This window comes from Crocodylus porosus, unplaced genomic scaffold, assembly GCF_001723895.1.
Source record: "Crocodylus porosus isolate Cpor-Errol unplaced genomic scaffold, CroPor_comp1, whole genome shotgun sequence".
In the NCBI taxonomy this organism is placed as follows: Eukaryota; Metazoa; Chordata; order Crocodylia; family Crocodylidae; genus Crocodylus; species Crocodylus porosus.
This window is the reverse complement of record NW_017728931.1, coordinates 72825103-72848131: the sequence shown is the minus strand read 5'-3', so window position 1 is coordinate 72848131 and position 23029 is coordinate 72825103. Positions and strand designations below refer to the sequence as shown.

Genomic DNA, 23029 nt, shown 5'->3' with positions numbered 1-23029 from the left:
ACATCATGATAACACACATTTGCTTGTTTTTTCTGGTGTGTTCATTCCAGAAGCTGGGAGTTGGTGCTTAGCTGTGACATCAGTAGAAGTCCTACCCTGCCAATCAAAAAACATGGCTTTAGCTGTAGGTGCCCAAAGCCATACTGCAGTCCCTTTGCAATTCTTCCTTAGTTTATTTTTTTCCCTTTTTTTTGTTTTAAATGTAGCAGATAATATAGAATGTTTTACTTACAACTAGACTGTGTTACTTGCCTAACAGCAGAGGTCAAAATATAGCTGCCTTCCCAGCAAAAGAGATTTAATTGAGGTTTAATATGAACCTGACATTTCATCATGTATATTATGATATATAAACATGGTCACTTGAATTTACTGGTTACAATAGTATATGATTCTATTATTTTAAGCAATGCAGACTGCTTTCACTATTAGGAAGCTTGTGCCAGCAAAAGATATACTGGGTAAACTGTAAAGAAGTACCTTTCCAATAAAATGACTTAAATTTAGCTCTTGTTTTTCATTGTTTTATGCTTAAACTTGCTTTAACTAAATGGATAGATAACAGAATTTTGGCCTGTTAGAACCATCTGTTTTAAGGCCTTTGGACAAAAATATTTTAAATTTACCTAAAAATAAAATAGGATGATATTGTGGAATGTGTATGCTGCAAAAATAACATTCCAAAGATTGCTAGAAGTATGAGGTACTTGAATACAATCCAGTAATAACAACCGGCTGCAGTTTAAATATCTAAAGAAATAATGGATTCACATATGTAGGTGATTTTTACCACTGCAGAATGTAAAAGTTTCTTATCAAGAATTGCATTCTGGGTTTAAATTTATGCTTATTACTGAAAGAGTAAGTGGCAGAGAAGTTTAGGTTTCACATACCAATAGGGAAAAATGACTACATAACTGACACTAATAGGATTGCAAATCCTCACTGGATATGCTCTCTCCAAACACACAACTTTAATTACAGTAATAACTCAGTGACCAACTCCCAACTATTCCAAAACTGAACTAAGATAACAAACATTTTGATGTCTCCAAATGACTTTCCTTTCAGATATCTGTATACCTTATGAACCATTTTATCCCTTACTTTTAAAAAAGGTAGCAGACGTACATCAAATAATCTTATTCATTTGCAATGAAACAATGCTATTTACAAGTGGTCTTTTCCAGTGGCTGTCAGCGTAAGAGCACCTTAAGTCTGGAAACTTTATTGTGACCTGCTTCCTTTCAGTCAAAACTTTGGATTAAAATATTAAAATGTGCTTAATTTATCAAAATGTATTAAGCATTGTTTTTTTAAAAAATATTTACTTAGAAATGACTAGAACATAGAAAAGAGCCTTTTACACTCATAAAGGTTCACCAATGATGTAGATAGACCGGGGTGTGCAAAGTCCAGCCTGTTGGTTGGATTTGGCCCCTGGCAGACTCCATTTCCCAGCAGCATGCGCCCATGTCATTATAGCCAGTCTTCATGGAGAGCATTAGTTTGTGGTCTGTAATAACCTTAATTTTTTTTCATGGTCGGGCTGTGATAGCACGGCACCAGGGTTTTCGTGGAGACTCACTGAAGCAACACTGGCAGGGTGCGTGGCTGGGCAGGGAGCTGCTCTGGGGCAGGGATTTTGCAGCACTGGCAGCATGGGCCGGACCTGGGGCAGAGCTGTGATCCAGTCCCTGCATACCCCTGCCTGAGGTGTGAGGACAACGGGGCAGAACCATGATCTGCTCCCTGCACGCCCTTGCCGGGAGCACGCAGGCAGTGGATCACAGTTCTGCCCAGCTCCAGACCATGCTGTCAGTGCTGCAAAATCCGGGCCCCAGCTCCAAAGCAGCTCACCACCCAGCCATGTGCCCTGCCAGCGCAGCTTGGGCAGGTCTCCATGTAAACTCTGGCCCCATGCTGTCATGGCCATGTCCCTCCTGTTGTCTTCATGCAAACCGGGCACAGTGATGTTGGCACAGGCTGCTGAGAAACGGAGTCCGGCCACCAGACGGATCCACCATTTTGCCCACCCCTCAGCTAGACTGATGAAAACTTCTCAAAGTGGCACCTGTCTGAATGCAAGCCGACAGCCCATCGTTACAGCTCGGACTGTTTGGAGAGGCGACCAATAACACATTAGGCATTATAACAATAACGTTCTTTTCACCATTTCACTAGGGCCTGATTAACATCAGGGCTTTGTGGAAGAAAACAAAGTAGGGAAATAGTGCAAATATATAGAGCTCAGAAGAACTCCAGATGCTGGCAAGGAACATTCACTGCTCTGAGTTGGCTGCTGCACATCCATGTTTGGTTAAGATGAAAAAACAGCTATCATGCTATTATTTAAGAGAAAGCCAGTGAATCAGTTTGTTTTTAAGAGAGTCTACAAGAAATGGAGGCAACCTTAAGGACATGAAGGTCAGTAATTTTCCTAACTGATATGAATCTGATAAAGAGAACCTTGATAGAGAGATGGAAAGGGGAAACATTGTCCCTTAGGTTTAAAGGAAGCAAATGATGAAATTGAGATCTAATGCTTCTGTAGCACATAGTCAGTCACCCTGTCCTTTTACTAAGGATGGGCAGTAGGACTGTGCAAAAAAACATCATTTCACTTTGACATCTGTTTCGCCATTTTGAAGGGATAGTGTTTCACTTAATCATTTTGTTCCATTTTGAAGCGCTGTCCCATTTCGTTTCATCAAAACTGTTTCACTGTTTTGACAAGTGTCTACGTTTTGCCCACAGGTTATAATGGAGAATCCTAAAAATGCCTAAAACTTCGTCATTTCTTGCCTGATTTGGATGAAAATTGCAAGGATTGTAGACCCTTCTCAGGGCATGAAGCCTGCCAAGTTTCAAGGAGCTAGGTGCAGGGGTTTCTGGGTAACTTAACCTCAAACTGTTCAAAGCAAAAGTCTGGAAACTTGCCGGCAGTGGCAGCCTCCTCTTATCTGGTGCGCGGATCTGGGAGTTTGCACCTTCAGGAGGGCAGCAGGGCTGTGCTGGACTCCTCCCGGGGGTGTGAGCTCCCAGATCTGCACACTGGAGAAGAGGAGCACTGGAGAAGATTGCTGCTGCCACCTGGGACTCCTCTCATCCAGCGCGCAGATCCCAGAGTTCGCACCCCCGAGAGGAGTCTGGCACAGCCCAGCAGCTCTCCGCTTCAGACGAGGAGGCTCAGGCTGCCTCTCCCATATGGGACTGGCACTGGGCACGAGCTGCACCCAGTACTGGACAAGATTGCTGCTGCTGTCTGTCCCAGGCGGCTGCAGCAGCATGAGTCTCCTCTCATCCGGCACGCAGATCCAGGGGCTCACACCCCTGGGAGGAGTCTGGCACAGCCCAGCAGCCCACTCTTGCCACAGCACTTCCTGGTCAGACCCTGCATGATGTCTCCTGGAAACAGGCATGTGGTAAACATGGAAATGTCTCACACCCTTCTGGCTTTTCAAATAACCCTAACAGGAGCAGAAGCATGCGCACATGTGCCACAACCCTTTCCAGTTTGTCTGTGAACAAGGCATGTGAAGCACTTGCAGTGCTGTGGCTGCAACATCATTCATAACACACTGGGATGCCACATCCCAGTTGAGAAATACTGGTTTAAGCTTCTCTTAAACTGTTTAAGCTGTTCATAAAACACAGACCAAATTGAACCTTTGTAGGGTAGATCCAGCATGCGGGCCATAGGCTGCTGACCCCTGCCCTATATTAACAAGGTTTCTGAAAAAAACAAATAAATACTGTTTTATGTTACACTTTATATTAAGCAGGAATTGCTGTCAGCCCTAGTTTAATGCAGAAGAAGTAAAGTTCCAAGGACTTACAGTACAAACAAGGGTCCTAAGACATCTCTATTCGGCTTCATGAATTTCTCATGCCAACAGGAATAATCTTTTCCACTTATGGCCACAGCAGGAAAGGTCTGACTGTTTCTTAGAGGTCAACAAACCACCTGAACTCGTGAAATAGCAATGCTCAGATCTCCAATGCCCGGGCTGAATCTGACTCCTCCTTTGAGGTAAGTGGCATGACTTGTACAGTTTGGCAATTTTCCCATGAGTTCTAACTTCCCTGGACAGAACTGAACTAGGACTCTGTCTCTGTATTCCCCCAGTCTGGGGACAAATAGAGGAAGGTACAGGGAAAAAAAATCCTCTTTAAATGTAGATGTCTTCAAGATGGACAGAGAAGCTACTGTTGTCCTTGAAAAAAAGAGAATCTACTGCTGCCCTGGAAGAGAACTCACAGTGGTTTGTGTTTTGTCTTGTTGCAAACCTCCTCCCCTTCCCAAACCTCAACATAATAACCCTACATGATTCCTCACTATCTATTCATGTTTGTCATATTGATTCCTGCCTAGTTTACCCAATGTTGCCCTTTCCCACCAGATGGACAACCATAGCATAATAGCAGAGGGCTATGCAAGACTCCCTTAGAGCAGGGGTTGGCAGCCTATGGCCTCTAGAGATCCAGCCTGGAGCTGGACAGCTTCAGTGGTGGCAGCCAGATCCTAGTGACAGCCCTAGTCAGTGACAGTGAGAAGGTTTCTGAGACACATTTGTGAGAGGATAGGTAGCCAAACGATTCCCGAAATTGAGAGCTCTCTGGGGAATGCAATTGCATGCTTTAAAAAACAGGTACTAAGCAGGAGGGAAATTACAGTTAAAACTGGTTTGGCTTCATCAAATACAGAACCTGCAAACAGCCCACAGGTTGAATAATTTTATTTTTGCTTAGATCAATAAGGCTTCCTCTTCTGCTTGTGCTGCTACTGGAGCTGAGTTAGTACTACAGTTCCTGCTGTAGAGAAAAGGAAGAGAAAGGTAAAAAGCACTGGTTTTGGTAATATAAAGAAGGCTTCACTCAAGTTAGAGGTCTGAAAGAAGTTAGGGGATCTGCCACTAGACCTTCTGTGGTGCTGTATTAGTGACAACGGAGGGCTTGCTGGCATGCCTTAATGTGAAAAAAAATAACTGCACCTACAGCATATGCATTGCCATGATCCCCCAAGTACTATGTGCCTTGTCAATTCCCATAGGGATAATCCTCTGTTCTATGCAAGTCCTTCATGATTCTGTGCAAGTCCTACTGCTAATTGTAATGATGCTGTTTCTTCATTCAGTCCCAAACACAACACTGTCCTTGAATTTCTCCAGCAGTTATTCATTCCCTGAGCAGAGCCTTTGCTCAACTGAGGTCCCCCATGTAAGGCCAAGTCTCAAAAAGAAGACCTAATTATTTCTACCGAGAGTGAGACCTTAAAACAACTGTTACTAGACTTCCCAGACGCCACAGGCAAACTGAAAGATGTTCCAAAAGAATGCCTGGCTACAGATGGATCTTTGGCAACAAACGCTTTGCCTAATTGTGCGTCGAACTCCTGGAAGACTGTTTCAGGCTTAACACTAGGAAAAACTTCTTCAGAGTCAGGGTGTCCAGACTGTGGAATAAACTCCCTCCAGAGGTGGTTCAGTCACCTGCCCTGGAAATCTTCAAGAGACTGGATGGTCACCTTACCCCATTTGATTTTCCTGCCTAGTGCAGAGGAGCTGGACCCAATGATCTTGGGAGGTCCTTTCCAGCCCCTTACAATCTATGAATTGTACTTACAATCTTACTTCCAGCCCCTTACAATCTTTGAACCTAATCTTCAAGAAAGCCATGAAGTTTGTGTTGCTCTTGGGGAGGACACTAGAAACAATGAAGTCTTATTGTACCTTAAAACTGGACACACAAAGCACCTATGCACAAGCGTGGAGCCTGCCCTGATACACTGGAATTCCAGCTCAGTTAATCGAGTCTGCTGAAGTGTGGCAATTGCCATGCTCCAGCAGCCTCCTAAGTCTGGTTTAAATTTTCAGCAAGGGGGCACAAAACACATAAAACAGAAACACCCAATTTCTTGCCTATTTCCCCAAAAGAATGAATGAAGTTGGGAACAATAAGAAGAGGCAGGAAATTTGGAGGCTCTTCTCATCTTGGGGTAACACATAACATAAAATATGCTTACTCTGTTTAATAAATCGATTTCTTCCTTCAGCTTCCCAATCAGTTCCTCCTTGTCTTGTGTCATCTTCATTAATCTCACATTTTCTTGTTTCTCCTTTGCTAGTTCCTGTAAGTTATATTAACAGGATTAAAATTAGTTTTTAAGAAACAGTTTTTAGTTTGCTCTAAAAGGAAAAGTTTGCTTTTATCCTGAAATATCTTTTCTTCAGATATTCAAGTCTGCAGATCCTGAGTCTTCAGGTCACTGCAGCCCGAAAACCAGACAGGTCTGTTAAGTCTAGAACAAAACTCTCTGATAAGCCACTAGTGTGGTAAACTTCCAGAACTGACATTAACAAGTATGTCACTTAAGCGCTAAACCCACAAGGTGACCTGAAAAGTATGTAAATGAAAATATTAGCTACTAATGTTACTACACTGATGTGCACCAGGGAAGGCAGAATTTTATCCAAGAATTGTGAGCCACAGAACTGTTTTACTAAATTGAACTACAAAGGATTGAAGACTCATTGAAGGATCTGTGGGCTTAGACAGGAGAGAGAACTAAAAGTCTGTCATACGAACAGTAAACTGACACACAAACATTACAAATCCAGCAAATCAGGCTTCAGGGGCCACGTTCATTCCATTTTGCTCAAATCCTAAAATTCCATTAATGTTCCTACTTTTATAATACACTGTCATTTGACCCTTAAGACTGAATCACAAAAATTATAGTAGAGGAGAACCCACCCACCTTTTGTACTAACAGTTTTTTTAGGGACTCAAGCAAAGTGGAATAGACTCATGTGTAGGCTCTAGAGGTGCACCGATACATTGGTCCCATATCAGATCAGCACAGATATAAGAAAAATTGACAGCATCAGAAATTAGCTTTTTTTTAAAGCTGATATGGCCAATAATGTGGCTGATAAATACCTCATGCATGTATGAAGCCACCGCACAACACACATTGTGGAAAACAGACGGGTCCAGCTGGTAAGTCTGTTGTAAGGGAAGAGGCATGGAGTGGTGCAGATTGAGGTCCCAACAGTGAGGGAGGGAGTGAAGCTGGGGCTGAAGTAGGGTGCAGGATGGAGCAGCGAGTGGCTCATTCAGGGGGCGCAGGGAAGGGGTAACGGCTCCCGCTGCTGCACACACCCCAGGAGGGAGAGTGGGGCATGTGCCCCTGGATTTGTATGTGGGGCGAGGGTGGGCTGGGACCAGGTGGTGCTGAGCTCTTCCTGGCAGGGCGCTGAGCCAGGGCTGTGCTCGGAGCAGGTGGCGGCAGCACTGGGAGCGGGACTATGGTGAATTTTGGTGTCGCTGCAGCCCCTGGTGTAGTCCCGCTCCCAGTGCAGCCACCACCCACCCCAAGTGCAGCCTGGCCCAGCCCCGACCAGGAAGAGCATGGTGCTGCCCCAGCCCCAGACTATAGCTACAGCCCACCCTTGCCCCATGAGCTGATCCAGAGGCACACGCCCCTCCATGCCCTCCCAAGGTGCATGCAGTGGTGGGAGCCCCCCCCCTGCTCCCCAAATGAGCTTCCTGTGGCTCCAGCCCATGCTCAGCCCTGGCTGTGCAGCCTCCTCCCCAGCCCAGCCCCACTCCCTCCATCTGCCCTTTCCCATTCCCCTTTCCTCCCCCCTTGCCCCTTCCCCCACAACAGACTGACCAGCTGGACCTGCATATCAGCAATCAGATCAGTATCAGCTGAAATGGCTTGTTAAAAATTGACCATTGGTATTGGCCCCAAAAATCTCAGACCTAGATCTATTTATGAGCCTAATAGGTTAAATAAAAAAACTATTTAAACTCTCTCCTTCCTCTTTCCTTTGTTTTGGCTGTAGGTTATTTTGGAAAAAGGGAGATTTTGGAAAGGAAGTATACAGGGCAAGTTCAGTTATATCAGGCTTCCCTATTAAATCAAAAAGGAAAAAAGAAAGAAAAAGAAAAAAAAAGCATAATTGCTTTTCAGTAATTTATTTCCAAACTTTCCAAAATCAGGTCTTCCTTGAGCAATACATTTACTTACCAACCCTCATCCACCAAGATGCAAAAGTATTTGGCAGGCTATGTATATGAATAATTTCAGAGGGAGCAAGGAAGGCCAGGAATAAAGCTGGATAACATTTTTTCAGCAGAAACTGTTTTTTGATAAAAAAATGTAGATTCAAAAACATAGAACTGTTACACAATTACACACTGGTTTCTAGAAAATAGTTTAAAAATATGGTGAACATACTTGTACATTATTTCAAAATGCTCAAAATACGAATTAAATGTTTTATTCTGAGGCCCTGAATTCAAACTGTGAATTCTACATGTTGAATTCAAACCAAAATTAATTTAATTAATACACATAGATGGAAAAAATCCTTTAAAAAGTCTTCCATTTGGGTCATTTTGCAACAACTGTTTCTGTGAACTGTCAGTAAACTGAAAAAAAAAGGGTTATTCAGAATTTAGACTATGTTTCATAGTCTAAGAAGTGAACAGATGCACAGGTCTGATAGGATCACCTTTAGTATCACTCCCTTATACTTTAACATGAGACTTTAACATCTGCGATAATAAAAATGTCAATGTGATTCTGCATACTTTTTTTTATTCATAAAGAGCTGACAGTACTTTAATATGATCACTTGATACTTATTATCTTTCCAGTGAATTTAAAAAGATATTTCACTTTGCAACTAAAACATCATAGGTTTGTATTTACCCTTTCAAGTTCTTCAATTCTCTTTTCCAAAACAGTGTTTGGTACAGAGCTCCCAGAAGAATTTGCATCCCTGCTGCATCTGCTATATCCTGTCCTGTCGGTTCGGGAATATCGATTTGGGATGTCATCTTCAGGTGCATTAGGTGTGCTGTATAGGTAAGATTTAGATTATTAACATGCCTTAGTCTAAGCTATTGAACATATTTTTAATAAATATTACTTGTATTGTTAATGTTTCTAACTGTGTTTATATTCTTTTCCAGATGTCATCATATTCATTTCAAATTGAATATTTTTCAGATTAAGTATCAGTATCTTAAAGGCAACCTCAGTAAAACTTACCTTTCATTTTATCTTTAGTTAAAGAGGTGTTCAAACTGACACCAAAACAAAAACCCCAACAAAAAACAAAAAGCCAACCAGCTAAACCCTGTAAATTCTACCATGGAGAACTATCTGCCTTGGTCAGAGGCTAAGGAGACTGGAATTCATCAGTTAAACAAAGGTTTTCATATCTTAGACAGCATACGATCCGAAGCCTCTGAATCAGAATACTAAAAAAAGGCAATTTGCTCTTCTGGAAAAGTGCATGTGCCTTGTGAAGTGAGAGTCCCAAAGAGGAGGACCCCCGTCTCACTGTTTAGTGAGACTGAGGGCAGTTATCTGAGGGTGACGCTTAACTAAGGATGTCTGTATGATTTTGATGTGTGAGGAAAAGGCCAAGAACGTGTAAGGAGTTGAAGGTATCTACCCGTGATAAGGAGAAAACACTGCACAAAGAAGTTAATGTATAAGCTAAAGCTAACACCTGAGTCCCTAAAGGTAATGTAGCAAATATTTCTGTAGATAACAAAACTGAGACATGTTTTAAAGGGTATTATAAAGTAGTAATATAGCGCACTCGTATACTTTAGCCCTGCATTCCACAGTACTATTTTCATGGTGGTTTATCCCACCAGAGATACAATGCTCTATCAATTTTGGAACCTCAGTATGATCTACTAGTGTTACCAGCAGAAACAAGTCTCAACTGTGCTCCATCATTAGCAACTCTGTTTCTTGACTCACTCACCTGTTCAGTATCTCATGGAAAAAAATATAAGAAAAACTGTGTTTACAAATCGGTTGAAAATGTATGATTTATAAAAATATATATCGAAGAATTTCCTACTACCTGTGAAACTAAAATTCACGACTGATACCAAAACAAATACTAATCTAGAAGTTAAGTTCCAGTTTTTAGCTTTACTGTATTAGCATTTGAATCTTTTATTGGGTCCCAAAATACCAACTTGTATAGTATGAGTTTGGCATACTACAGGGGTTGCAGTAAATTTCAATGTATTAAAACTACTTGGATTGTTTATCATTACATATCAGTTCAACTTTTTATATTTTCTCTGTTACCAAAAAAATTACCCCCTAGAAACAAATCTGAAAAACCTGAGTGCAAGGTCTTTAAACTTGGGATAAGAGATTTTATATATTTAATAAGAGACAGGTTTCATATAAGTAATACCTATAATTAAAAACACAATGTATTCAAGACAAAACAAACAAAATAAGAGATACATTGACTTGAATTCAAAAAGGAAGGTTCAGCATTAAGAATTGGCGTCATAAACTAGTTTCATAAATGGGTTAAAATATGAAGGACAGACAAATAAGTATTCTTTGTGTCAGAACTCTTCATAAACTAAACTCAGGGTATAGACAGATGTAACAACAGTATCAGCACCAAAAGTACTCTGTACAGCTTGTTATGATGTAACTGTTATTTATAGTTTGTTTCATTCAGGGTTAAAATTAGTTTTGTAGCTTGTATGTAGTGCTACAGTAACATGCAGATGAATAGTAACAGCGTAACAGTGGATATGCATTCCTGTGCTTTAATTCCCCCTCCCCTTTTAAAGCCATTAAATGTAATATCTGTCCATAACCTCAGTCTCCTGACAAACAAAGACACCGTAAGGGAATCTAAGAGAATGTGTATTATCAAAACAGATACCCAATATGGCTACATGTTTAGTTATGATTAAGAGACAATATTATAATCAGCTCTTCAGTAGGCTGTAGTTGTTGCTTCAAAACGAGAATGGGTGTTCATTCACAATGCACAATCTCAAGTAAAAAAATTAATAGAAGTGGTAAATTAGAAAGCTTTATGTCCTGGCAGGAATATTAGGAATCCTTCAGCTTCCTAATCCCACCGCAGAAGGCTTCCTTGCCTAACTCTCACCTGCCAGGGAGGGAAGGAAAAAAGAAATGGGAAAGGGAGAGGGGAAGGGAAGGGAAGGGAAGGCTAGAACCTTTCCAACAACCTTCCAACTGCAAATCAGAAATCATGTGGCTGAAGTATGCATGTGTTGGGTTTCTAGGGTACTTTGAAAAGGATTTCAACATACCACCACTACACTATGCAATATTTCCTTTGAAAACATATCTATGGATGTGATTAACATGCTCCTTGAACATTTACTTTATAATTCTACAAAATCCTGCTTGACGATGTGAAAATCTAAATGGATATAGTGCAAATCAAAAGCAAGCATAATTTGGTGCAAAAAACAGCTTTTCAAGGATATAAGCACTGGTTTGCTTCAGTATGTGTGAGGTTCCAAGACATACTGACACAATTGTAAGGAATTTTGTAGCTTAATGGTATTACCATATTTAGCACTGTTTACTCTTCATTTGAAAGGCTTTTTTTATATATCTTTCCTAACACCGGATATGCATGTTGCAACACAACAGAACAGAAATATTTTGGTTTAACTCCATAACTCCTAAAAGGTTTAAAAAGGTTTTTTCCCTGTTTTATATACTGAAATCCAGGTGGCCCTATGGAGTACTGCAAATCCAGTATGCTCAATCTTCTCATTCAATTGTGATTTTTCTTTCTTTTCTTTTTTTTTTTTTGGTATTGGAACAGCATTATCTTTGTTTAGTCACGCATCTCAATTGTGCTTTTATAAGAAACCTAGAAGGAAGAACTGGACAGGAGTTCATCATTAGAGATGCAGCAACATCTACTTTTTAATTAGAAATACTCTCTTCATACTCTTTCTTAAAAAAAAGGACAAAGCCAAATGTCCTTTTTATATTTGACTGGGGGAACTCAAGACCCCTCTCACAGTTTCCCCCAGTGAACAGAGTTGATGCCTAGCTATTTAGTATCAGCAGAGGATGAGCCAGACATTTTCACAAATAGGCAGAAAGAACTGACAGATGACCTGGCATAGAAAATGGGAATTCTGAGGTGGCAAAAGAATGATGGGAGATCTCAGGGAGGGATGACATTCCCAATACATAAGATACAAAAATATGGTTTCATTATGCCCTTAACATCCTGCTCTATGATCTACTAGAGAGCTGCTGAACTTCTGTCCCGCAGGCTGGATGGGTGGGATCCAGTCCATCCACGGGTCAGATCTGGCAAGTGAGCTGAATCCAGCCATGTGCAATGGCACAGAGGGACAGCCTGGCTCTGATCCAGCCATGCAGGGTAAAGGGGGCATGGCCTGTCCTTGATTCAGCAGTGCACGTGTGATCTGACCCTAACCTGGCCACGCAGGAGGGAACAGGGCACTGTGTCATCTGCACAGGTGAGGGAGAGCATGGCCTGGCTCCAACCCGGCCATGCAGGGAGAAAAGAGCTTGGCCCAGCCCTGTTCTGGCCATGTGGGGCATGGGAATTTGGCAGTGGGGAGGAGTGGCAGTATTAATTGCCACTGCTCCACCACCACCACCAAATTTCCTAAACCATGGGGTGCCCTGCAGGCCAAATACATGACACCACAGGCTGGTTTTGGCTCATGGATCAGAGGTTCAATCTACTACATTGACAGCTATGGCCTATCACTGGCCAAAAATATGGTGCCCAGAAAAACTGTCATAGTACCATGTACTTTTTTATATCAAAGATCTGGTAGGCAGAGGCAGAACTTTTTAGAAGGAAAAGAACATCACATTTCTGCTGGGACTGGTGTAGGAAAACCTAAACATGGAGGAGAAAAGTAGTATGGTCAGCCACAGACAAAAGTGATTTGCCATCAATCCTGTAAAGTGTACTGGCAGTAACTGACATAATCTCTAAAACCATACCCTTATCAATGGACAAACAGTTGGCCACCCACTATCCAGGATATAAATGCAGATTAGGAGTATAATTTCAATTTGTAATTGACAACTCATCAGCCAGCTGGATAACTAATACAGCATGGCAGAGTTTATTTTATCTTATAACAACTCTATCTGACAACAATCCTGATATAGATTACGATGGATTACCTACTCCTGAAATAAAGCACAATTTGCCTCCATTCCAATTCTAGAATTCCTATAAAATATCCCAAACTCTAGTTGGTCCTGGTACTGGTATTGCTGAAACTACTTATTTTAACTGATCATTTTAACTTTTATTGCTCAGGATCAATTTATGACTCAATCTGTTCTACTGAACATGCCCAAAGAGTTTAGTTTTGGGGCAGAATTAAAATATGTATTAAGTATATACTGCATTACAGCCAAACCATCACTTATTTCAGGTTTCCATCAAGGATGCTTCTGGTCTTTGCTGAAGACCTGATACTATGGCCTGCCATAGATTTCATAGACATTTGGGCTGGAAGGGACCTCAGAAGTTCATAGAGTCCAGACCTCTGCCCCAGGGGCAGGAAGTCAGCAGGGATCATAGGATCCCAATAAAGATCCAGATGCATCTTGAAGGCATTCAAACTAGGTGCTTGAACCATCTCCGGCAGCAGTTTATTCCAAATCTTGGGGGCTTGGACAGTGAAGAAGTTCTTCCTTATGTCCAGCCTGAAACGGTCATAGTGGAGTTCAACCTTGTCATCCCTTGGGGCACTCTGGTGAACAGATGTTCCCCCAGATCCTGGTAAGCAACCCTGATAAACTTATAGGTGGCCACCAGATCACCCCTGAGCCTGCACTTTTCCAGGCTGAAGAGCCCCATAGCTCTCAGCCTCTCATCATAAGGTCTGTTTTCCTGACCTCTGATCATGTGTGTGGCTCTCCTCTGCATCCTCTCAAGCTTCTCCACATCCTTCTTGAATTGTGGGGCCCAAAACTGGATGCAGTACTCCAGTGCGGCCCCACTAAGGTCAAGTACAACAGGAGAATGACATTCTGGGATTTGCTTAAGAAGCATCTATGGATACAAGCCAGTGTTTTGCTCGCTTTACTAGCAGCATCATCACACTGAAGGCTCATGTTCATCTTGTGGTCAATCATGACCCCCAAGTTCCTTTCATCCATAGTACTAGCCAGTGTAGCACTGCTGAGCCTATAAGCATGCTGCACGTTTTTCTTCCCAAGGTGGAGAACCTTGCATTTTTGATGTTAAACACCATCGGGTTCTCATCCACCCATTTTCTGAGCCTGTCAAGGTCAGCCTGGATCACCCTCCTGTCCTCAGGTGTGGACGCTTTACCCCAGAGTTTGGTGTTGTCAGTGAACTTGGCCAGTCGTTTCTGATACCAATGTCCACATAATTAATGAAGATGTTGAACAGCATAGGCCCAAGGACAGAGCCTTGAGGGATCCCACTGGTGACAGTGCACCATGGCAATTGACTTCTGTCAACCACCACCCTCTGGGTCCTACCACGGAGCCAATTTCCCAGCCAGTGGATTGTAGTGAGGCTGAGGCCCCAGTTAGCCAGTTTTGCTAAGAGGTGATCATGGGATACCAGATCAAAGGCTTTTTTAAAGTCAAGATATACAATATCAGTCTCTTCTCCATTGTCCAGGAGATAGGTCACCTGGTCATAGAAGGATAAGATTGGTCAGGCAAGACCTACCCACAACAAACACGTGCTGACTATCCCTCAGGAGCTGCTCATCCCAGAGCTGCTCAGTATGACTAAAAACTGCCTGCATATGCACTAGGCTCTATTGGAGGCTCTGAAATAATCTCACCCTACCTATAGTTACACCTAATCCTCCCCCACAAAAATATACATCCATTGCAAGTCAGCTAAGCATACAGAAAATCACAAAATGCATTGAATCAATGATAGAAGACTCCTTAAAAGTGAAAGAAATGGCATCAGAGGATTTTTGGTACCTATAATCTTACCTACATAACTACATAAGAGAGATTTGCTTCTTGACTGTAGCACTTTTCAAAACCATTTGAGCAAAGCAATTGTGAATGTAGAGAGCCCAGTGTTCTCTCAGTGTGGATAACTGAAGATTTGGATTTGCTTTGCAAACTGTAGCTAAACATCAGAGAGATGAACCAATGTCATCCATGGTAGATTAGAGTTAGATGGCCTCTTACATTTGAGACTTTTTAATTTTAAATTTCTACGCTCCAGTAGACTCACTGCTCCTGGATGGGCAGAGGGCGCCTCACCAGATAAACACTGTCCAAAAGTACCTGGAACCTCATTTCATTAAAACTACTCAACCAAACGCACATTTATGTGATTTCAACTATACACATTTCCTTGTCATTCTCAAATCTTTCAAATTGAAGTTAGGCCCACCCATGACTTACCTGATTCCTTGGAAACTTTTTTTTTTTTAACTTTAAAACATATCCAATTCATGCTAGTTCCTCTTTACAGTTTTTGATTTATTTTGATAAATATGTATATATAAATGGTTGTACTTGGTGGACAACTTAGTGAGAAGGCCTCATTATAATGTCACCTGGGGCTGTGAGAGGATTTGATAGCTGAGAGAGAAGAATAGATGTGCCAAATCTACTTTCCTCTCTTGGGTGCATACAGGACTTCTCGGTCAAGTAAAGTACTAGATGTCCTGCTCCCAAAATAAATCCCCAAATATGAGACTGAATGCCTCTTGCAAGACTCAGCAGCAAATACTTAAGGACAACATACCCAAGCCTACACAAAGGGAATTCTGGGCCCAGAATCCCAGTATTATGAAATTTAATATTTTTCTATTAGGAAGACCAAGGCCAATTTCATGTTACTAAAATTAGTATGGGTGGAGTCTTTTAGTCATCTAGGAAATAAAATTCAGCGAGTTCTGAAGGGCTTAAATTTTTCATCCATAGGACTTCCTTATAAGACCTGATTAACATGTGCTAAAATTTAAAAATGCATTTTAGAACATTATTTTGTTTGGACTTGTTGGGAGGAGGGGAAAAAATTTCCTGCTGGCTCCATATCAGTGGTCAATCCAAGCAACTAAACAAAATCATTCTATCTGTAAACTATTACCATGTTATATTCATTTTCAGCCATGAACACTAATTACAAAGGCAGTGTACCCCGCAAAAACCATTAAGAGATTCTAACTTGACTCTCATGATGAACTGATCCAAACTGAGTCTGTCTGACCCATGAACCAGGAAAAATCTTTTGAGTTATTTTAAACCCTGATTTACAAGACATTTGATTGTAAAGTTTTTAATTCTTTTAAAATGTTTCTTCTGTAAAGCTAGACATCTCTAGAACTAGTAAAGATTTTAAAACTAGCTGTTTGACTGCTTCTATTATATATTTTTTTATTTTCTTATTCATTTATGTTTCCATCTCATGCCTTGTAGTTGCATGAAAAAAGAAAAAATATTCAGTACAAAGAGATTTACCAAAAAAAGGCTCTTCACATGTTTATGTGCACTCTGGCTGCTTGCAGATGTGGGAGCCCCCCCAGCAAACAGTGCTTTACTTTAAACTTAGCATGCTCCTGCGCCAAGCCCAGTGCATGCCCAGAGGAGGCATCATGCTAGTTGGACTCAGTTTTCCCAGCACATGTATAAATCAGGTGCTTTAGTGGAGCTTTTTTGGCATTTCTATCCAATGACTGATTGAATAAAAAAGTAGTCATAAAACAGCACAAGGACTGCCACAGGGTTCAATAGTTTGGAAGACACAAGATGTGGCAGCTCACTGGTTTGAGGAAAAAAATCAAAGAGCAGCCAGGCTCTTGCTACAGGAATATATGTATATGGACTTGTTATATAATTGAAATATTCAGGTGATTAAGGAGAAATAAAAATGTGTGTTCACATAAGGATTCCCTATTTGGGCCTTTCAATTCCACAATCTTTCAGTAGCTTTCTCCCTAGGATACAGAAGGCAGGGAACAGTTTTGTCTTGGCTGGAGCCTGAGATTACATGTATAACTAAGTCTAGTGCAAAACAGTAGCTTCCAACCCTCTAAAATATTAATTTTTTTTAATAAGTAAAATATATAATCATCCTTTCTTTAAGCACTGAATTCAATGGGGTGAAGATTTCATCTTAAGAAGGTAAAACAGTTAGCTTTCTGTAGCCCTGTTTGGTAAACTACACTGAGCTGAATTTCTCTTGGCAAATCCAGTCCGTCTCTAAGAATATCTGTGGATTTCTGATGGAAAAAAGGAAGCTGTATATCTCGACAAGCTCTCCATGGCTGGAAGCTGTGCTTGTGCTGCAGCCAGGGGGAAAGAAGGGAGGGGAGAAACAACAGTGGCACAGGTGCAGCTTCTAGGATTTCATTTGTATCATCAATATAATCTGTATATATATTAAAATTCAAACAATCTGGCTAGAGACATTGGCTTATAGCTGGGCCTGCCTTCACCTATTTATAAAACAGGAAAATAAGAAACAAAGCATATCTATATTGTGCAGACTACTTACACCTGCAATACTGTTTGGGACCCCGTGTATTCCTCTATACATTCTCAACCTAAAACTAACTTTATTTACTACAGCTCCCAATCCCCCACATCTGTCCCAGCTATTATTTACCCAGTACAATTTCCCTCCCATTTGGATCCCCAGAAGATCCTTATTTTTGTATCCCTACCCCTTTCCTAAAATATGGAGATTTATCCTAACCTTCAACTGCAATGGAATATTTAATATGTTACGTGAATAATGAAATCCTCCCTGGAAGGTTTCGAGGGGAGTCATGGCACTATATTATAGTTTGTCAGATACTTGTATTTTATATCCTCCCGTGGTAGGATATAAAGTATCACAGCAGTATTTACGGGTAAGTGGAGGCTCTGAGGTCAGAACTGGTTAACAGCACCAGAGTAGGAGTGACCGGACCCCAATGAGAAACATCCTTTGTCCCCAGCCTCCCAGAAACTGGAGCTGGGCCAGGGGCAGATGTGCAATCTCTCCCCCATCAAGTCAGGCATGGGGGACATCCCTGCTCCACGGAAAGCAAAGGCTGGTTAGTCCCTCCCTCTCCCCACACTGGGCAAAGAGGGAGAGAGAAATCTCCAGCCCTTGCTTTATTTAGAGGGATTTCTCCTGGATGCTTTGCTCTGCACAGGAGTAGGAATTCTGCACTTTGTGCCACAATGCAGTTTTCCCCTATGCCTGCCTCTTGAGTGGCCTCTTGGTTCCTCCCCAGACACTGCTCAGCACAAGGAAAGGGGATCCCACAAAGTATACCTTCCTCCACAGGGGGAGGCCTGGCTTCATGGGGAGAAATTTCCCCTGACGGCCTAGCTGGGGTGGGGGGAAAGGGAAGGGGTGACCTAAGTGCCTGGCTTTGCAGAAGAAGTAGTGCCCCTGCTTACTTAGAATCACAGATTGCTGTGATAGGAAGCCAGTGAGGGGTGGGCAGGGGAGCAGTGCACCTTGGGATGCCGGAGGATCAAGCAAAGACCTGTCACCCCATGCCATGCTTTCAAATTAACGCTTGACAGAAACCAGCTCCAAAAATGTTTTACAAGCAACATCTTTGTGGCCAGTTGGCCATTTTTATTGTACTATAATTACTTTGCATGTGTAACAAGTGTCAATTTATTGTGCAATTAACCAGTTAACTGCACCAAAAAGCAATGCGCCAGACGCTTTAGTTTGTTTGAATCAAACGGAGCACTGAGATCCCTATGTGCTCTGTCTACAAGGACTCTGCCTCTGTTTCCAGCCATAGGAATGAGCAGAATGCCTGCTTTAAATATATTGTGCTGGATCTCCCTTCTCTGCAATTTCTGGGAGTCTACCTCCTCTTGTTTTCTTTTCTCTCATGATTTTCTATAATCTCAATTTACTCCAAAGCTCCTTTTCTTTTTTTCAATCATCTTCATCTTATTTTGAAGATTTACAGCTGATTGCAGGTTTCCCTTCACCTTTATCTCCAATTCTTTCATCCTGCCCTCAATTTCTTTTAACCTCTGCTTTGATTTTATCAAACTGTGTCCCCACATAGGATTTTAAAACTCTGATTTCTGGGATTAACTCAACCCTGTTGGTAAAGAGCAATGTTTTGTCTTTCTTCTCTGCTCCACCTGTTCTCCATCCCCCTGAAGAAGCCACGTTCTATTCTGCAGACCCCGTGAGCTGTTCTGAATGAGGATCTTCCAGCAAGTGTCTGGGTCAGTAGTTTTCAAATTGATCCCCTTATGAGGGGTACACGTTCAATAAACAGGGGAAGTGCTTCTGGAGAATTGAGGGGGTTATGAAATCAGCAGTGTTTGTCGATTGTGCCATCTCTAGCTTCAGGTGGCCATCTGCACCGGTGACATCATGTGACACCTCCGAGAGTAGGCGTGGGCAAAATACAGCCTGCAGGCCGAATCCAGCCTGTGAGGCCATTCTATCCGGCCCATGGGCCCCTAAGAAATTTAGAAAATTAATATTTCTCTGTCTTTGGTTCCTGTCAAAAATGACAGGAACCAAGGGCAGCTGGACCCAGGGGAAGCCCGGCAGGATCCCACAACAGCACAGCCTGCCCAGCCCTGTCCCCGCAGCTGGGGCTTCTGACCTGGGACCACATGGCTGCCCCGTGCCAGAAACTCACTTAAGTGGGAAAGCGGGGGGGAAGGGCAGGAAAGGAGCCCAGGGAAAAGTGGCCTGGGGAAAAGCTGAGCACAGGTGTGGGAAAAGCAACCCCTCTCCTGCCCCGTGGCTGATGCCCAATGCTGCAGCTGCTCACAACCTGCCTGGGGCTGCCTGTGCCTGCTCAGGACAGCCCTGGCCCTGAGACAGGTGCTGGCCCCGGCACATTGGTCCCAAGATGGTGACCAGGGGGCGGGACACCTGTGAAGGGATGGAGCTACCCATGCGGCCCTCAACAGCCTGCCAAAACCGGGTAAGGAGCCCTCCACCCAAAATAATTGCCCGCCCCTGTCCCAAAGACTACTTTTTAATGAAATACTTACTGCTGTTACTTCTGGGCTCTCCTCATTCATGCAAAACACATCTACAGTCTGTAGAATGCCTCTAGGTAAATGGGTATAAAATATTCTGCATTGTCTTGCAGAAAACCTGTCACTTCAAGAACTAAAATAGTTTTCCATGGCAGAAGGGAGAGAGTGAGTCTCTGCAGACTCTTCACAGACAATCAGACCCAATGAAAAATTTTTAGCAGAATGCCAGTGTGATCAAATTTTATGCAGTCAAATCAGGTGAAAATCTAGGGTGCTGCTGTGCTTCTCTGAAATGGAGATGGGTTTTCTCTAGGAAAATTCCCCCCTAGGTACTTCAGTAGGTAAATAATGAGATAATTATTTTCTTGCTTATATCAAATTCATCTTTGCTGCCAACTCCTTGAACGTTTCTCTTTTTGAAGATATGCTGAGCAAGAGTCATCCAGAAAAGTTTCAACATAGAACACTCACAGATCCAAGACCCTGAAGATCTTAGTAAAAATATATTTAAAAATATTAAAACATCAAAGAAAGTCTAACTTAGCACTGAAAATCTCTGTGGCAGCAGAATGATAATGAGAAAGATATCTCAACCTTAGTTTTCTGCTTATGTGTTTTGTTTCTTTTTTTATTAAGGGTCCTAAAATTATGAACTCTATTTCCAAACTAAACTTTTGCCTGTCCACTCCAACCCAAACTGAGTTTGTTCTCAACCAGTTACTGAGAAGCAGGGTCATGCGATGGAGATACAGGCAACTCCCCGCTTAACACGGTTTTGCTTAGCGCGGTTTTGTTATAGCACTAATTTAAAATACCTACCTGATTTCACTTAGTGCTGAGCGCGTTTCATTATAGTGCTCAGCGCAGGGGTGTGGAGAAGCAGTGGTGGTGGCAAGGAAAGTGGTGAATGGCAGCCAACAGGAGTCCAGGGTGAGGTGACAGGGTCCACTCTGGCACCTGGTCCTGGAGTGGCCAGCAGGCGGGCAGGAGCAGTGGCAGCAGCAAGAAGGGGCAGGTGGGTGGCAGGAGCATGGGGCCCAAGGCCAGGGTTGGCAGGAGTGCAGGGCCTGGGCCAGCGCAAGCCAAGCCCACAGAGTTCCTGAGCCCCCACCCCCTGCTGCGATCTGGCAGTGGTGGCTCATCCCAGTGCTGGGTGCCCTGGAAGGAGTCCCTGCTGGGTGAAGTAGGGTGCGGGTGGGTGGGTGGCCTCACTGCTTACCTCACCCTGCACTGATGGCCAGTGGGTGCAGGCTGGCGGGGGATCGCGGCAGGGGAAAAATGAGGCTGGGAGGAGCTGATGCCTTCCCTGGCAGAGCCCATGTGGTGTCTTGCTGGGAGCAGCCCAGCCAGGGCTGGCAGGGCTCAGGGGTGGGGCTGCAGGAGTGTGGGGTCTGGGCCAGCAGGTGTTGTGAAACCAATTATCTTTGTTTACATTAAATCCAAAAAGGAAATGGGTTTTGCTTAATGCTGTTTCACTTAGTGCTCGGCTTTTCCAGAACCAATTAAGAGCATTAAGCAGGGGTTGCCTGTATTAAGAGTCCAGAAAGTTGACCTGGATAATGTCCCTGTCAATACAATCTCAAAGCAAAGCTTTTCTACCATTGTAACCTAAGAGCTCTATTAGAAAAAAGGACAGTCGCTGCACCCATATGAAGTAAAGTAAGGTCTGCTCATCCTTGACAAGTAGTACAATCTGTGTTATTACTAACTGAACCTCTAGATCTCCTGGGAACCCCAAATCTACACAAACTGAGAATACAGGGAAACTACCATCTGCTCTCAATGTCCCTTCTGCTGGACATAGGAAGATTCAAGGTAGCTGCTTTTTTGAAGGCAGAGAGGACAAGATCTGGAAGGGGGACTGGAAGCTGAGAGGCAGGAAAATATGGCAGATGGAGACAGAAGACAGAGACCAGAAGCCAGAGCAGTGTATAAAGAAAAAAACCACTGGAAATCTTAGGATGGTAGGGAGGGAGAGAAACTCCCTTGCTCAAACCTTAATTTAGCTTCTTTGGCATATGTACTCTGATGCAGTGTTTCATTACATTATTGCTTTTTCTTTTTTTTTTTCCTTACAGAATTCCTACCATATTCAGGCACAGAATAATTTTGCCTGGGGAGAACCAGGATTATATGCTGAAAGAAACTCTTTGTCTATGGAGATTCAGCTTCATTTTAGAGGAAGCTTGATATTGTTTTGTGAATGAGGCAGCCAGGGGCAGGAGAAGGAAGGACCATCTCCCTGGTTATGGCAGCCGAGAGCTGCCCTGGAGAACTGGATTTTATCCCTGCTTCTGGCACAGAGACCAAATGTGGTATGGACCAATCTGTTAAAATTATTAATGTTCTTTTCACAGGTGGTGATTAACTGAATGGTTGACTTCAGTCAATGGGTCTGATTTATTGATATGCTGCACATTCATGACATCAACTGAAGTCAACAGGACTTGGGGTTTGAGCACCTGAAGTGCTTCATAATGTTAAGTAGCCTGAAAAATCAGGTTCTGGATGCCTTAAATTAGAGATCAAAATTACGAGATTTAATTTATTTGTGCCTCAGTTCCTTTGGAATGTGTTACAGAAATTACCATGTGCAAAATAATTATAATTATTTTGGGCGGACGGCTGGACTCGATGATCTTCCGAGGTCCCTTCCATCCCTAATATCTATGAAATATATGAAATAATATCTTCTCATCTAGTATTGTGAAAACAAATTCCTTAATATTTTTGAAGAAATCAGATAATATGCGATGAGCCTGATAAATAACCCAATACAAAAATCATTAATTCTGTCTTCAGAATAGGAGCATAAATAGTATCCATTAATCTTAGTACAGGACCACAAATTGGACAAAACTGCTGCTCAGTAAATGAGCACAATCTTCACTGTGCATTGAATGAGGCAAAGGACCCATGAAAAAAATATTTCGTGATACTGCAATTCAAAACCACCAAAACGGATAAACAAAGAGGGCTAAATTAAGTTACATTTCATAACTTCAGTAATATAACTTACATCAAAACATACATTAGTTTTGATGTAACTGGGGAATTCGGCACAGGGGACACAATGGTGGGAGTCTATTACAGACCTCCCACTCAAAGTCCCGAGCTTGACCAGGAGTTCGCCCGGGAACTGACTGAGGCCGCTTGCTCCAGGACCTTGGTTGTCATGGGTGACTTCAATTACCCGGACATCTCATGGGAAGA

General features: G+C 42.5%; 1 protein-coding gene across 1 annotated transcript in view; it reads right to left on the bottom strand.

The window, feature by feature from the left end:
- PAWR (pro-apoptotic WT1 regulator) overlaps positions 1-23029 on the bottom strand; it is a gene marked incomplete at its 5' end in the record, with an annotated part of 120387 nt that overhangs the window by 5989 nt on the left and 91369 nt on the right. The window contains 2 exons of the mRNA XM_019543932.1: positions 6026-6130; positions 8726-8873. Coding sequence (XP_019399477.1) covers positions 6026-6130; positions 8726-8873 — 253 coding nt within the window. The remainder of the gene's footprint in view (positions 1-6025; positions 6131-8725; positions 8874-23029) is intronic.